The 14,819-nt window shown below is 35.1% G+C and overlaps 1 protein-coding gene across 3 annotated transcripts in view; it reads left to right on the top strand.

The window, feature by feature from the left end:
• Nebl (nebulette) overlaps positions 1-14,819 on the top strand; it is a 336,213-nt gene that overhangs the window by 262,622 nt on the left and 58,772 nt on the right. The window contains exons 8-11 of one of the 3 annotated variants that reach the window (XM_027928589.2): positions 3,734-3,847; positions 5,577-5,681; positions 10,191-10,295; positions 11,500-11,607. The exons of the other annotated variants lie outside the window; for them this stretch is intronic. Of the exons in view, the coding sequence (XP_027784390.2) occupies positions 3,734-3,847; positions 5,577-5,681; positions 10,191-10,295; positions 11,500-11,607 (432 nt within the window). The remainder of the gene's footprint in view (positions 1-3,733; positions 3,848-5,576; positions 5,682-10,190; positions 10,296-11,499; positions 11,608-14,819) is intronic. 3 annotated transcript variants of the gene reach the window in all.

Genomic DNA, 14,819 nt, shown 5'->3' on the forward strand with positions numbered 1-14,819 from the left:
AATATAAATAACTATTGACATCATCAGCTTAAAAAATTCTAAGAGTATAATTTGTTAATGTATTCCTGGGTTATCTTATTACTTTAACTTTGACTACATGATGAATGAATTGTTTAGTTCATAACATCAAGGAAAATTTGTGTATTTAGAATTATTAGTATTTGCTCTAAAATCGCTTTTGTTAGAAAGATAAGAATGGGTTTTAAACCTAAAAATTCCATTATGGATTGCTTTAAAAATTTAGTAATAAATATCGTCCTTAAATGGCAAAGGGTATTGATTGGTTTGGAGAATCTCCCATTCTCCCTTCCTGGCAAACAAATCCTCTGCCAACCTCCTTACACCCAAGTATCAGCTTAAATGTCACATTCCTGATTTGCAGATATAATTGGTATCCTTCTCCTCCCCTTTATTCTGTTTCCTTGTAGTTCTTGCCACAATCAGTAGTAGGCATCGATGTGCATGCATGCATGTTTTAAATATCTACTTTTTTAGAACCACATGGCAGGGCTTCTGTGTCTTTGATCTGCCATTAGAGAATAGCACAGATTGATTGTCAATAAATATGTAGAGACTGATCAGACACATTTTCTCTGGATTTTTTCACATTTGATGCAGAGTCAGTAAGATTGTTATTTTGTAAAGAAGGCAAGGGCAGAGTTAGCAATTTGTATAAAATTTAGACTTTAAGAATATGATTGATTTTAATAATGGTTCTACATAAAAATCGATTGTTTTTCATTCACCACTTATTATTTCATCCCAAATCAGAGGAAGTTGATGCCAATAGCTATATGATGGTGTGTTATTTGCTTAGTTTTCATTTTTAATGATCATTAGAATGAATTTATTAAATTATCTGTTTCTTTCCTAACATCTGTGTATGTGACTACGATGAAAAGTTCTCATTTGTGGTCTAAATTTCCCTGCCTTGCTGGCTATTGGTGAGACTGAGCTACAGATGATGTCAAGGGGAAGCCCTCAGCCCTCGTGACAGTTTAACCAGTGGGTCTAGGTGTTTGGCTTTGCACTGTCAGGATACTGCTCTGTCCAGAGGCAGTTTAAATTACATCATTGTTGTCTAGGAGTTTCTGTGTTTTCTCCAAGTATGGCCCTCTGAAAAATCTGTTAAAATTCTTTAGGAAACTTTTAGAAGTTTGATCCTTTATTCCTATCCTGTATTTTTAAACAAGTGATATCAGGACCATTATGTATGATATTCAGAATATAAATAATGTGGATCATATGCAGTAAACTTCATTTCAAATAATACACCTAGGCTTAAGGAGTATTTTTGCATCTTCAAACAACACTTATTTCTCCCTTTCTCAAGTGGTCTTATAATCCAAGGGGACACTGTTTGTTCCCGTTAGGAACCAGATACAGTTAAGACAGAGCATTGCTGAGATCTCTTAGGAGATGTGAGTGTGACTTAAGCAGTGGACACTCAGGTGTATGAACTGTAAGATGGAAAATAGGGTAATTTTTTGATTAATCGATTTTACTAATTGAGCGAGTCTGTGTAGTTCCCTAGTGAACCGGTCAAAAGTGGGGAGATGCCACCTACTCAAACCATGGGTCATTTTCTTGGTTCATGTACGTGTGAACCTTACACAGTGAGGCAAACAAGAGTTGTGTGTCAATGTCTGGTTCGTGTTTTCACATGATGCAGAAATTTTTATTTTATGGCTAATTAATTAATGAGGGAAACTCTCATATTTTTGTTCCTTGGGCGTGTTTTGAATCAAATCATGCGGAGCCCTGAGTTAGAAGGGTGAGAATGAGATCAGTTTTACGGTACTTTGCTTATTATTGCATTCCATATAAGGATATGAATGACAGAGTGATTATTATTTTTCAGAAATATGCATTTTCTTGGAAGAGCAAATGCCAGGTTTAATAACTGATAAGGAGCTGTCATTTTCATTTCCAAGTAACACCGCCCCACACATTGCCTCTGCTCCTCCTGTAACTGTGCTGGGAATTCCTGGGTATACAGAAACAGTACCATGGTCTCCGGGAGCCAAGATCATAGAACTTACTGTTGTTCTTTGGCTAAAGCATAACTAAGACACTCACGGTGCCCGAGGCTGGAGAAACTGAAAGGAAACTTGATGCAAGTCCACATTGTGCAGCTAGATCTGCTGACAAGGTGTGAATGGTGTCAACCAGAGTTTTCATTGTACCCTGACTGGCAGGGAGAATGTTTGGCTCAGAAAGGGTAGTGTGTTGGTGAGTGTGGCCTGATCAGAGGCATCATGAAAGTGGAAACCAGTTATAGAATCTTCCAGAATCATTGGGTGAATTCCCTTTAAGCACCAAAAACTTAGGAGAGACAAAATCAGTCATTAAAATATAGTGAAACGCATCATAGCAGGGGGGTGGCATTGTGTGTTAGGACCAGGCTAGGAAAACCTTTGATTTTGTGCCAGCTACTCTGTAAAGTAGTGAAAGAAATTTATTTTTTCCCCTATTTGTGCTATGGTCCCTGATTTCAAGATGTAAAATAATAATTTTTAAATAATTCAGAACTTTTCTTATTTTAGAGAGGCCTCATCAGTTATTCAGGATAAATGTATTAGGCAATGTGAATATCAGAAAGTTGCTATTATATAATGGACCATGGAGAAAAATCTTTCCTGTAAACTTCTGAGAAAATGTTGTATTGTATTCCTAAGAAGATTTTTCACTAGCCTATTCTCATAGGTATCAGACACCGGTCTGCGAAGGAGACCCTCACTCTGTTATAAGCTTGATTAAAACACATGATATGAGCCATTTCCAAACTGCTGTGTAATAAAGACTTGTGCAAGGCAGAGTGTCAACATGTATGAATAAACATGCATTACAAGAATATCATAAGAGAGCAGAATACTGTAATATTGTAAAAATAGTGCGAGAGAACAAAAGTTTGCTTTTGAGATCTGTACATCCTTTTCTGTCTTCATGAATCAAGGGCGTGCGAGATGTGAGTAACTAGGTTTATTTATTTATTTTGGTAGAGAACTCCTATATATATTCCAATTAGTTATTATTACGTTCGCTAACATATTTCTTTACCCATGAGAAAGATGGAGTCCTACAAGATAAGTTGAATTCTTTTGTTGTTGTTGTTGTCCTGTGAGTATTTAACAAAGAGCAAAAATAACATGGTGAATTTTAGAGATGGGTTTCTGGATGAATAGATTGTGTTGTTAAAGCAGAGAAATTTTAAAATAACATTCAATAGGCCCAGGACATTTCAGAAAATATATTTCTTAAAGATGAATTTTTGAACAAATGAACTATGGGAAACCAAGAGAAAACCATAGTGTAAACCATGCCCTTTATTTGGAACAATTCCCTTAGAAAAATTCATATTCAGATTCTGAGCCAAGGACCCATTTTCTAAATATGCTGGACCTTAAGATTTTTGTCCTGATTTCTGATTGATCATAGATTATAGGAATGTAGCAACGGAAGCTGACATTTAAAATTTTTGATATTTCAAGGCATAATTTTCATTAATAGGAAGAATTTGAGTTAATGCCTAATTGTGTTTATGATCAATGTTCAAGTACTTCATTTAAAAAAATTTATGCCTCATTAAGCTTTTATGGAGGTCATGAATACCAGGAACTTAAATTTTGCTGCTGTTCACTGTTAAGGTAGTTTTATTTGATCTTTTTAAAATCAAGTGTGTTGTTATTCAACACAAATGTGCTAATTTATCCCATTTCTTCTTTTGTGACAGGTTAAATATAAAGAAAAATTTGACAATGAAATGAAGGATAAGAAACATCATTACAACCCTCTTGAAAGTGCTTCTTTTAAGCAAAATCAGCTTGCTGCTATACTTGCAAGTGATGTATGTTGTAATTCTTAGAAAATTATTTTCAATATCTTTTGATTCTTGTTTTCTTAGAACTGACTGTGTTGTAATTACTGGTTCTTAATCAGGATCATGTAATTTCCAAGTAGTCTGTACTTGAAAACACTGAAGCATATTTTCCTGAACCCTTTTTTTTGAGAAAAAATATATAGTTATAATTTTTACTATTAATGGTTACTGATTACTAATTAGTTAATAAGCAAGAATAGTATTGTGAATAAAATTATCATATCTAATTTAGAAATAGATTACAGAGTTTTGTAGAAAAGAAGTGTGTATTATCACAAATTAGTAGATAGGATGATAATTAACTCGTATAATTATGTCCATATCATTGGGTTTATTATAAAGTACTTCCTGGTACATGGACATTTATTGTAAAGAAATTTTAAACAATTAGACTGATAATGCTTATAATTTCACATAGCTTATGTAAGAGCTATGCAATACTTCTTCATAAAATTTATTTGCATTTCATGTTTTAAAAAATAATCAGGATTAATTTTATAATATGTATGAGAAACAGGCAGAATATAAAACAAACATTGAAAACATTGATGAGTTTGCTATGGTTGAAATGTGTAGAGCACATTTTCAAGTATGAAAATGAAATATTATCAGATTGTTGCTTTGTTAGATCATAAAACCTTTCAATTCCTATCATCTCCTTGGGGCTTGGTTAATCTTACTTCCAATGAGGTTTAGAAGGTGTTGTTATTTGTGTTCACTAAACAACTTTTGTTCATCTCTAGCAGTCAAAACTTTTTTTTTTTTTTTTTTTTTTGTGGTGGTTGTTTTGTCTTTTAGGACCACTGGGAATGTCAGATGATTTTTTTTTTCCTATTTTATTTTTTAAATGTATGTACAAACCAGGGAAATAGAGATGAAATATACTTAAAGGAACCTGGATCCAAGTGCTGAAAAATCCAGGCTTAGAATCAGATAGGTGGATTTAAATCCTGTTCCTCCCACCTATTATCCCTTCATCATTCTGTGTCTTCATCGTTTTCTCCTCTTTAAATGGGAATAAAGTATCCGCCTACTAGGGAGTCGTGGAGGTTAAATAGTTCACATATATAAAGTATTTAGAGAAGTGTCTGGAAGATAGTAAGTACTTTTTTTTTTTAAGTTGTAGATGAACATGATAACTTTATTTATTTTTTTTATGGGGTGCTGTGGATCAAACCCAGTGCCTCACATATACTAGGCAAGCGCTCTACCCCTGAGCCACAACTCCAGCCCTAGTGAGTAATTTTAATGCTTGTTTTATTAGCAGTTTATTATTTTCGTTTTCTAGTATGATATTTCCAAAACAGTTGGCAAAGTAACAACAACAAAAACCAAAATAAACCAAAAACAAAACCCAAAACATGTCTGTGTGGCAAAAGAATGAAAAACACCAGTAGCCTAAAGTTATCACGGAGCAAAATTGAAATACTGGCACAGTGTCTAAAGAACAAAGTGGCTAGTGTCTTCAATTCTTGAAAACAGAGTTTCTGTTATAATTACTTGATTCTTGTAACATCATTTTAATAAAACTTTTTACTCATTCAGTAGTGAATTAGCGCCATCTAGTGGCTACCTATAAATTCGTCTGTTAACCACTACTACTTTTATGATGTGTTAACAATAGTAATTAGCAATAAATGCAAAAAGCCTATTCTCTTCTCCTAGATGGGTATTTTGTTCTATGTTATTTTCATAGGTGAAGTACAAGAAAGACTTGCAAAATATGCACGATCCGGTTTCAGATCTCCCAAATTTGTTGTTTTTAGACCACGCTTTGAAAGCCAGCAAAATGCTCAGCGGAGTAAGTGAGTCCTATAGCTCACCTGCTGTGCTCCTGAGCTCACCAGCTTCCTAGACATGCCTGTGTGTCATTCCACCCCCAATACTGGCTCACTGAAAAGTAGTAGTCTACTTGCATCAATCCCACCAAAGCTGTTGATATACAAAGAGGTTTCTTGATAGTTCTTTAGTTTCTCTTAAATCAGCTACTCTTCAAAGTGTTTGTGCAAGCATTTTTCCTGACTCCTTCTTCCTCTTACTTCATCCTTGTTCACACTGAAGCCACTTGAAATTCAGGTTCTCCTCCAGTCAGGGGTCTTTTCTCTGGTGCAGGCTAGTCCAGAGTGTCTGCAGTATGCTTTCAATAACATAAAATGTTGTTTTCATCTAAATTGTATAATCTCTGAAAATAAATCATAAAGGTGTTTATATTTCATTGTCACTATACTATAAGTCTTGTGATTTCCATATTCTGTCAAGGCAACTAAGCTGGCAGGGTGAGTGTTTTGGATCCCTGGAGACTCACCCTCCTGGATGCTATGTCGACTTCTTTGGTTCTCAAAAAAGATCACTCTGAGCTGGGCACGGTGGCACATGCCTGTAATCCCAAGAGCTCGGGAGGCTGGTGCAGGAGGATCTTGAGTTCAAAGCCAGCCTCAGCAACTTAGTGAGGCCCTAAGCAACTTAGTTTCTTAAAATAAAAAATAAAAATTGACTGGGGATGTGACTCGTGGTTAAGCTCCCCTGAGTTCAAACACCTCCTTCCCCCACCAAATTACCCAGGGGATAATTGAAGCTCATATAATTCAGGGTGCCCCATGATAATGATGAACTCTAATCTGACCTCAAATTACTTCATGCCTATTTTAATACTCACTCAAAATTGTCCTAATGTATTAAATAGGCACAGATCAGATAAAAAAAAATATTTGTTGGGCAAGACATGAGAAGAAGTGGATAGTTGTTGCAGTAGATGTGTCCATAGCCATTGACTTAAAACTCTGTAGCCAAAACTTGGTTCCTAAACATATATCATAAGATTCAGCTTCAGTTCAACTTTACAAGTGTTTGGCTTTGATAGATTGAAACTTCTTTTCTTTATTTTGTATGTCTCCTTTCTCAGAAGTCAACATCACGATCATCTTTCTGAAAGTGGATAATGCATGTAAATAATTCATACTCACAAGATTTATTTTAAGTTAACTTTTCTTTTCTTTTTTGTCTTTCCTTCAAATCACTGGTCCTTGGGCGAAAAGCAATATGATTCTTCTCTTTCTTTCTGTGAGCAAGAAAGGGAGGTTCGAAGAATATTGTCAGGTTCAGAGACACTGAAATCCTATCATCCTGCATGTGAGAGCTCATTCCTGCACCTCTGTACACCTTCCTCTATTCCTTGGGTGTCTCTGTTTCATTTCATGTTTTTCTTCTCAACTCATGGGCATGTTTCTAAAATTGATGGATTTCTATGCTCTGAGCCCTCTGCTTTCTTTATAGTCTTTGGCCTTCAATTTTTAAAAAAATTTTTTAAGGTGTACTTGGACACAATACCTTTATTTTATTTATTATTTTTATGTGATGCTGAGGGTTGAACCCAGCGCCTTGCATGTGCTAGGGGAGCGCTCTACCGCTGAGCTACAACCCCAGCCCCTTGGCTTCCAGTTTTGATCATCACAGGGGTCTTTGACCTTGACTGTTCTCCAATCATACTCAGGTAGAATTTGCCAGGGATGTGGGGATTTATATGTAAATAAGCCAATAAAATGTGGTGATCATTTAAAATTTTGGCAACTAGATGAATGCATGCTACTCATGCATTCATTTTTCAAGAAAGTTGACTGTTAATGGAAGGTCTGCCCATTTTTATATTACAGAATAAAAATGACATCACCCATTTTAAAAAAAGATTGTTGACCATTATTTTATAACTGTGAAAAAAATCCCAGGTGATTATAAGTTGTTTCTCTCATCTTTTCCAGAGAGAAAACCAGCAGAGTTATGTGTTATTTTAGACATCATTTATAAAATTTAAATCTTCATTCAGGTGTTACCTTTGCCTAGATCATATATTATCCCCCACCTCCACAGAAAAACTGGCTGAATGGTTACTTCATGGGGAAGGAAGTTTAACTTAAAAATGTATTACTCTGAAATATTGGCTTATAATGTTTTATAATAACACATTGGCTCAAAGTTGTATATTATAAAACTTTATTTTAAACTTTAATATAAAGAGAATTAAAATTTTATTGATTGATAAAGGTGGCTTAACTTTATTAGAAGATTGAAAAAGATTTTTCATTAACATTATTCTACAAATTTTGTCAGTTATACATGGCTGTTAGGGAATTCTTTTTAAAATTTTTAAAATTTGTTTTAATTAGTTATACATGACAGTATAATATACTTTGCCACATAATATATAATGGAGTATAATTTCTCATTCTTCTGGTTATACATGATGTAATGTTTGGGGAATTCTTTTTAACATCCCATATGGTGGATGAAATAAGCACCTTACAGCCATGTTAAATTGAGAAATTTTTTTTTCTCTGGAAACTGAAGCACTCGTAGTTTTAAGTATCTTTTATAATTTTTCGGTAAGTTGGGTGTATATATATAGATAGATATATGTATATATAGGTAGATTTAATATATCTCTCTATAGGCACAATATGTGCATATAATTGTGTTATTCTCTATAACTTCCACTAGGGGGCAACAGAGACTATTATATACCGAAGTACAAGCCCATGTCTTGGAAATACCTTTTGCAGCTCTTAATTAAATAGGTTTTATTTTTCTTTTGTAAGAGTTTCTGAAATCCTAGGGGCTGGGGATGTGGCTCAAGCGGTAGCGTGCTGGCCTGGCATGCGTGCGGCCAGGGTTCCATCCTCAGCACCACCTACAGACAAAGATGTTGTGTCCGCCGAAAACTGAAAAATAAATATTAAAAAATTCTCTCTCTCTCTCTCTCTCTCTTTCTTTAAAAAAAAGAGTTTCTGAAATCCTTTGTAAGCAAAATAGATAATCATGCTGGGAACAATATTTATTGAACCAGTTTTAGTATTATCCATTATTCCAAGTATAATAGACTTTCTGAGTTCTGGATTTTTAACTCCATAATGGAATGAGTTCTAGCTTTTTACATTCAAGGCACGATTGATTATTTTACAAATAGGTATTATACAAAACTTCTTTTTTAGTAAAATAAATCCTAATAAAATTATGATGTTTCTAAGTATATCATTATTTTTTCAATGTTTTTGATTTTTTTTTTTTTTTTTTTTTGGTGGGGAGCCAAAATTTAGAAGTTGTTCTCTTCAATGGAGATGTACTGTGTGAATATTATCATGACCTTCCTTTCATACTTTTCTCCTTTATTTTATGGTTAGAATTTTGGGAGACACGTATCTTTGCTTCCTAATTGACAGGAAGCTCTTGAGGCCGGGCTCCCTCTGGGGATCATTGCTTATGTCCCACATGGAGCAGCAGCTGTCCTGTGGCTGGTCACTTGGGCCTTCCATCCTTCCATCCCTGGTACTGGACTTTCTTCCCTTTCACCTTCCCATCCTTAGAGAATTTCCTAAGACCCAGTGTAAGCTTCTCTATGACTGGCTCTTTCCCACTTCCTCTTTCCCATTGCCATTTTGACTGAAATCTGTTTCCTAATGAGCAGCCATGTCTCTGTAGCTTTGAGTCTCTGAGAGCTATTGTTTATAATCTTTTCTAAATAGGTTGACATAACCACGTGTTCAAAGTCCAATGATAGAAAATCATGAAGCGATTTCTGTCTCACTACTGCCTGTGGTATTTAGAGTCCTGCAGCAGCCAAATTGGGCATCCCTGTCCACTCTGTTTTCTTCCAAATTTACCATTTCGTCTATATGTCTAAATAGTAGGCTCATCCAATTTCTTCACCTTAAAAATTCAACCACCATGCTCAGATTTCTATTTCTTTTACGGGTACCTCTACCCTTTCCTTAGAATTGGGGAAATTAGTTGAATTACTTTCCACCCTCTCATTTTCCTGACGACCTCCAATCTTCTTCATGGCTGAGTCTTTGTAGACAGTATTTTTCTTTCAAGCCTCTGTCTTTCCTTCCTTCTGTTCCCTTCTTACTCTCTTTGGTTCTCTTCTTGTGAGCACTATTAAACATGTTCCCGTCCCGTTAGGGCAAGGCACTTTGCCTGGGTTTCGTCCACCTTGCTGATCCACATGGGTCCCCTTACTAGCTTTGATGTCGCTGCTCTTGTGTTGTGAATATCCTTTCGGTTGTTGTTGATAGTTAACTGTCCTCAGAGTGTTTCCTGTGCTGTCCATGCTGACCACCTGGAGCTGGTCTGTCTCCCAGTCTCTGTTTACCTCAGTGTCAGACACCTCCTCTGTGCCAGTTGGCTGCAGATGAAGACTTGATAACAGCGTTGCAGCTTTTGGTGGCTCTTGGCTTGTATATTTGTTTGCATTCCTAAGTATTAATTGCTCTGGTCACTCTCTTTTATCCTAAACTTATTTTCATGTTCTATGTTTTAGCGAGAATATAAAAAGCTTTTTGAGGAAAACAGAGGACTGTATCATTTTGATGCAGATGCTGCTGATCACCTGCATCACCAAGGCAATGCCACCCTTCAGAGTCAGGTGGGTACTTGTTGGGTACCCCCCCTCGCTGCTGGGACCACAGGACCATTTGGACACTTATGGCTAAGTCCCTCAACTGAGAATATTCAATTGCTAAAAAAAAAAAAAAAAAAAAAAGAGATCTTGAGAACATAAATGTTGCTGGGGTGGTGGGGTGGTGGGAATCTCAGTTACTATTTTCAATTTATTAGGATGAGAGCTGGTACCATATTTTGATATAAAACCATTTCAAAAAATAGCAGTTACTTCACATAATTTAAAAACTTCAAATATAAGAATTAATATAACTATAGTCTTAAATGATTTGAATTTTTTATAATGTACTGATTTGTTATTTTAGCTGCAAAACTCATTTTCCAGGTGCCAGGTTTATTATAATTTTTCAGTTCATTTGTGAGTGTTATTGAGAAGGCAAAATTGTGTGTTCTAAATTAGTGTTTCTTCCAGCTCTGAAATCCTATGTACCCTCTGAAAAAAACTTTTTAAAAATATCTTCTTCCTAGTATACTTTAAAGTCAGTGTCTACTTTTTTTTAAAATTAAGCTTGCATATTTGTTAAATATGCCATTTCCAGTATTTGTTAAGATAAAGTTTTATGAAACACAAAGTTTATAAGGATCTTATGCCTCAATGTTTAGAAATGCACATTTTTTTCTCTTTAAATTCTTCTTATTATTTAATTTTTTACCACAAAACTTCATCCTTATGTCACATGCTATCACACTTTCCACACTTTTGTTGATCATTCTGCCATTCTCTGTGACAAAAACATGGACAGAAGTAGGCATGTTAAAATTTCTTTTCTTTCTGTTGTCGGAAAGCTCTAAGTATTGAATGATTTCTTTTGGGTTGAATTGTCATAACATCATAATTATACAATTTAAGAAAAAATTCATAAGAATTTTAATGAAAATGCATTTCTGAATAAAAGTTTTATGTATTACCCATTTATTTTTTTTACATGTCACTAACACCAGCGATTCCCCTAAATAGCAAGAATAATTTGATTTTGAAAGACAGGATGACGAATTTTGGACACTTATTTTATTTTGCCTATATAAGGTCATTGTGTGTGTGTATGTGTGTGGGGGGGTGGTATTGGTGTTGTAACTCAGGGCTGTGGGCATGTTAAGCATGTGCTCTACCATTGAACTCTACTCCCAACTCTGATGTTAATATACTTTTTACATTTCTTTCAATAAAGGTTAAATACAAAGAAGAATATGAGAAAAATAAGGGAAAGTCAATGCTTGAATTTGTTGAGACACCATCTTACCAAGCTTCCAAAGAAGCTCAAAAGATGCAAAGTGAGGTGGGTCACTGGTTTGTTATCAATTATTTAATGCATCTACTTTCTAGACCTAGTGTCTCTACTCGCAGGAGTGCTGTCTGGGTCTTTGAGTTTGGCCCTTGGTCTTACCATTTGTTGAATATGTTTTTTCAGGCAAGATGAGCTCCTAAAGTCCTTCTCAGCTCTTAAATTCTATGATTATATAGCCAACACTTTCAGATTTATCAATATAAATTTATGAAGAGCACCTAACTAAAAAGAAATTAAAGAGCTAATGGCTGTACTTATTTGTTCACCATGACAATAGAACCGCATTTATTCTGTGCTAGAAGTGTGAAAAGACTCTTATGTGTCAGTTCCTCTAATCCTCAAAATAATGACAAGAGGATGGCGTTCTCTCTAGTTTTATTAAATATCCACCAAAATTAATCATTTTAAGTAAAATTACATATCCAATAAATGCTGACGTTTTAGGACCTGGTAAAAATAAATATGATTCCTTTTTATTCTGCAAGCTTTTTAAATTGATTTTTATTTTCCCAGTAAACATTGAGTTCGTTTTCTACTTAGTCTGTTCCTGGTCTAAGGTCATTACCTGGTAAGTCACATCCAGATATTCTTCAAACTGGTTTTGCTCTGACCTAGTGAAACTGCCTTTTTTCTCCCATTACTTTTTGGGGGATCAGACACTCAATGCTTTGTCTATAGCTGACATCCATATTCTATGGTACAATTGAATTATTACCTCAAAGAGATAGAAATAATGGGTAGTGGTGCCAGCTAATTACAACTCAGGGTTACATATTAGGCGTGCTCAGTGGGCAGATCTTTTCTCTGATAACAACATCAAAATGGAGAATCAATAATGTCTGGACAAAAACCTCTCCTAGGAGTTTCGTAAACATTGCTATTTGTCATGAGATGTTATGATTCATCTTCCTGAAGATACTCAGGCATCACTGTGACTTTCTGAATCGTTAAAGTGGCCTGATTTCTTCTTTAAGCAAAAGAGGAGAAAAAATGATTCATATTTTTCATGGCTCATATTTTCTTAAGTCAGTAAGTGTGACCTTAATTAAGAAATGTCAGCTAACTGTTTTTGACCAAATGAGCTGAACTAACAGAACTGGTAAATTTGGTCAAAGTTCAGAAACTGTATGAAAACTTAACATTAATGAGACAGGTTATGCTGGAATCAGCTGGGTGTGGTGGCACATACTTGTAATTCCAGCTACTTGGGAGGCCAAGGCAGGAGGATTGTAGATCTGAGACCAGTCTCAGAAATGTAATGAGACTTTGACTCAAAATAAAATAAAAAGCATGAGGGTGTGGTCCTGAGTTCAATATTTAGTACCACCATTAAAAAAAGTATATAAACATATGCATATATATATATATATACACACACACACACATATATATGTTTGTATATATACATATGTATATGTGTGTATGTATATTTATAAAATACTATATATACATATATGTATATATGTGTGTATATAGATATATAGGCATATATCTATCTATATTAATATATCTACACACACACACATACACACACACATATATATCAGAATCACTTTTCTCCATTTAGACAATATATAAAGAATTTTACATGACTGTATTGTCTTCCACTACAGTCGTACCTTTTATGTGGGCTAGAAATAGCTTTTCAAGGATTTTCCCCAGTTTATAGAAATCATATTCCTTTGTTACTGGCCCACAACCCAGAGAAAGGTTTCCACTTTGCAAAGTTGTCATGGAAATCTCAGTGCATTCTCTAGAACCTTATGACCACATGAAATGGTTAAATGCATTTTCACTGGAAGACATGGGTATCAAAAAATTATGTAACTTTTCTGAAAATAACAGCAGGAGGTTAACATCACCCTTGTTTTCCACCTCTCCTCCTCCTCTGCTCTCCACCTTCCTTCCCCTCTCCCTCTCTTTGATCTTCAGCCACAGAAACATTCATGTCCAGGACCCTCTTATCATTCTGATGTTGTGGTTTCTTAATAATCCTTCTTCCTCTTCCTCTCCCACCTCCTCCTCCTCCTTCTTGTCCTCTACCTGGTTAACAAATTCAGGACCTTCCGATTCCTGGTTGATCCATTCTGATGCCATGTTTCTGAATTAGGAATGACAGTAATTTATGGTTGGGGATTTTGGCTTCTCTTATGCTTCACACAATTTATTCTTTCCCTCCTGCTCAGTGAGACGTATTTTCCCTTTAATTATAGCCATTGACCATTAGAATTTTTCAGGCTCCTTAATTATGCCTCTGCTCCACAGGGCTTCATGGGAGCAAAATTTTCCAATAGAAAATATCTTTGGGCCAAATCTATACTCTGAAAGCTAGAAAAATAAAATATCTAATATTATCTTAGACAAAGTTTGATGTGAAAATGACTTTAAATATAGAAGGACATGAATACAGCCACTTGTCTTAGAGATGGTTTCTATTCTTCAGAGATAGACTCCTCTTCTGAGGAGCCCCTTATGGGTAAAGCTATGTGCATATGATTTCAGGAAAAACCATCAGTGTTTTTGCTGTGATCTTTTATCATACTTACCTTGATTTCTCCTAATACCAGATATAGTTTAATCTGTGTGTTTTCACAAGAAATCTGTAAATCCATCCTTGAAAGTTCTGTCTTCTCTTTCACAAATATAACTCCTGGCAGAAAGCATACTGAAGGTTTTTGTCTTATTTCAGGGTAAAAATTGGCCAGTCTCAGGCATAATCAACTTTTCTTAATGACTTACTTTAGCAAAGAGATTTTTTTTTTTTATTCAGAAGAAAAGTGCTCTTTGAAGTGAAATATCTAATATAAATAAATAAATACGCATACATATTTATATTTCACTTTGTAGAGTCCTTTCAGCCTGGAAATGCCCTAGATTCACATTATCTCAATTCGTTCCACATTTAAAAAAAGGACACTTTCTCATTATTGCTCTTTGGTGTCTCTCTAGTTCTTTAATTCAGAATGCTCCCAATGCATCTTCTTAATCAGATTCATAGACTATCCGTCACTGCCTTTCCTTATGACTGCAGACACAGTGTTCATGGAGTGACTGTATGGAGCAGAAATTCTAAGTGAGAGGGCAGCATGCTTCTCTCATCCTCCCTGATGGTTTGGAGAGTTTCTTTATGTATATAATTACTTTTCTCTGTAATAAATATACAATGAACCTAGAAATAGCTGCTCATTTAGCATGAATAACAA

Source organism: Marmota flaviventris, chromosome 12 (assembly GCF_047511675.1).
Source record: "Marmota flaviventris isolate mMarFla1 chromosome 12, mMarFla1.hap1, whole genome shotgun sequence".
In the NCBI taxonomy this organism is placed as follows: Eukaryota; Metazoa; Chordata; class Mammalia; order Rodentia; family Sciuridae; genus Marmota; species Marmota flaviventris.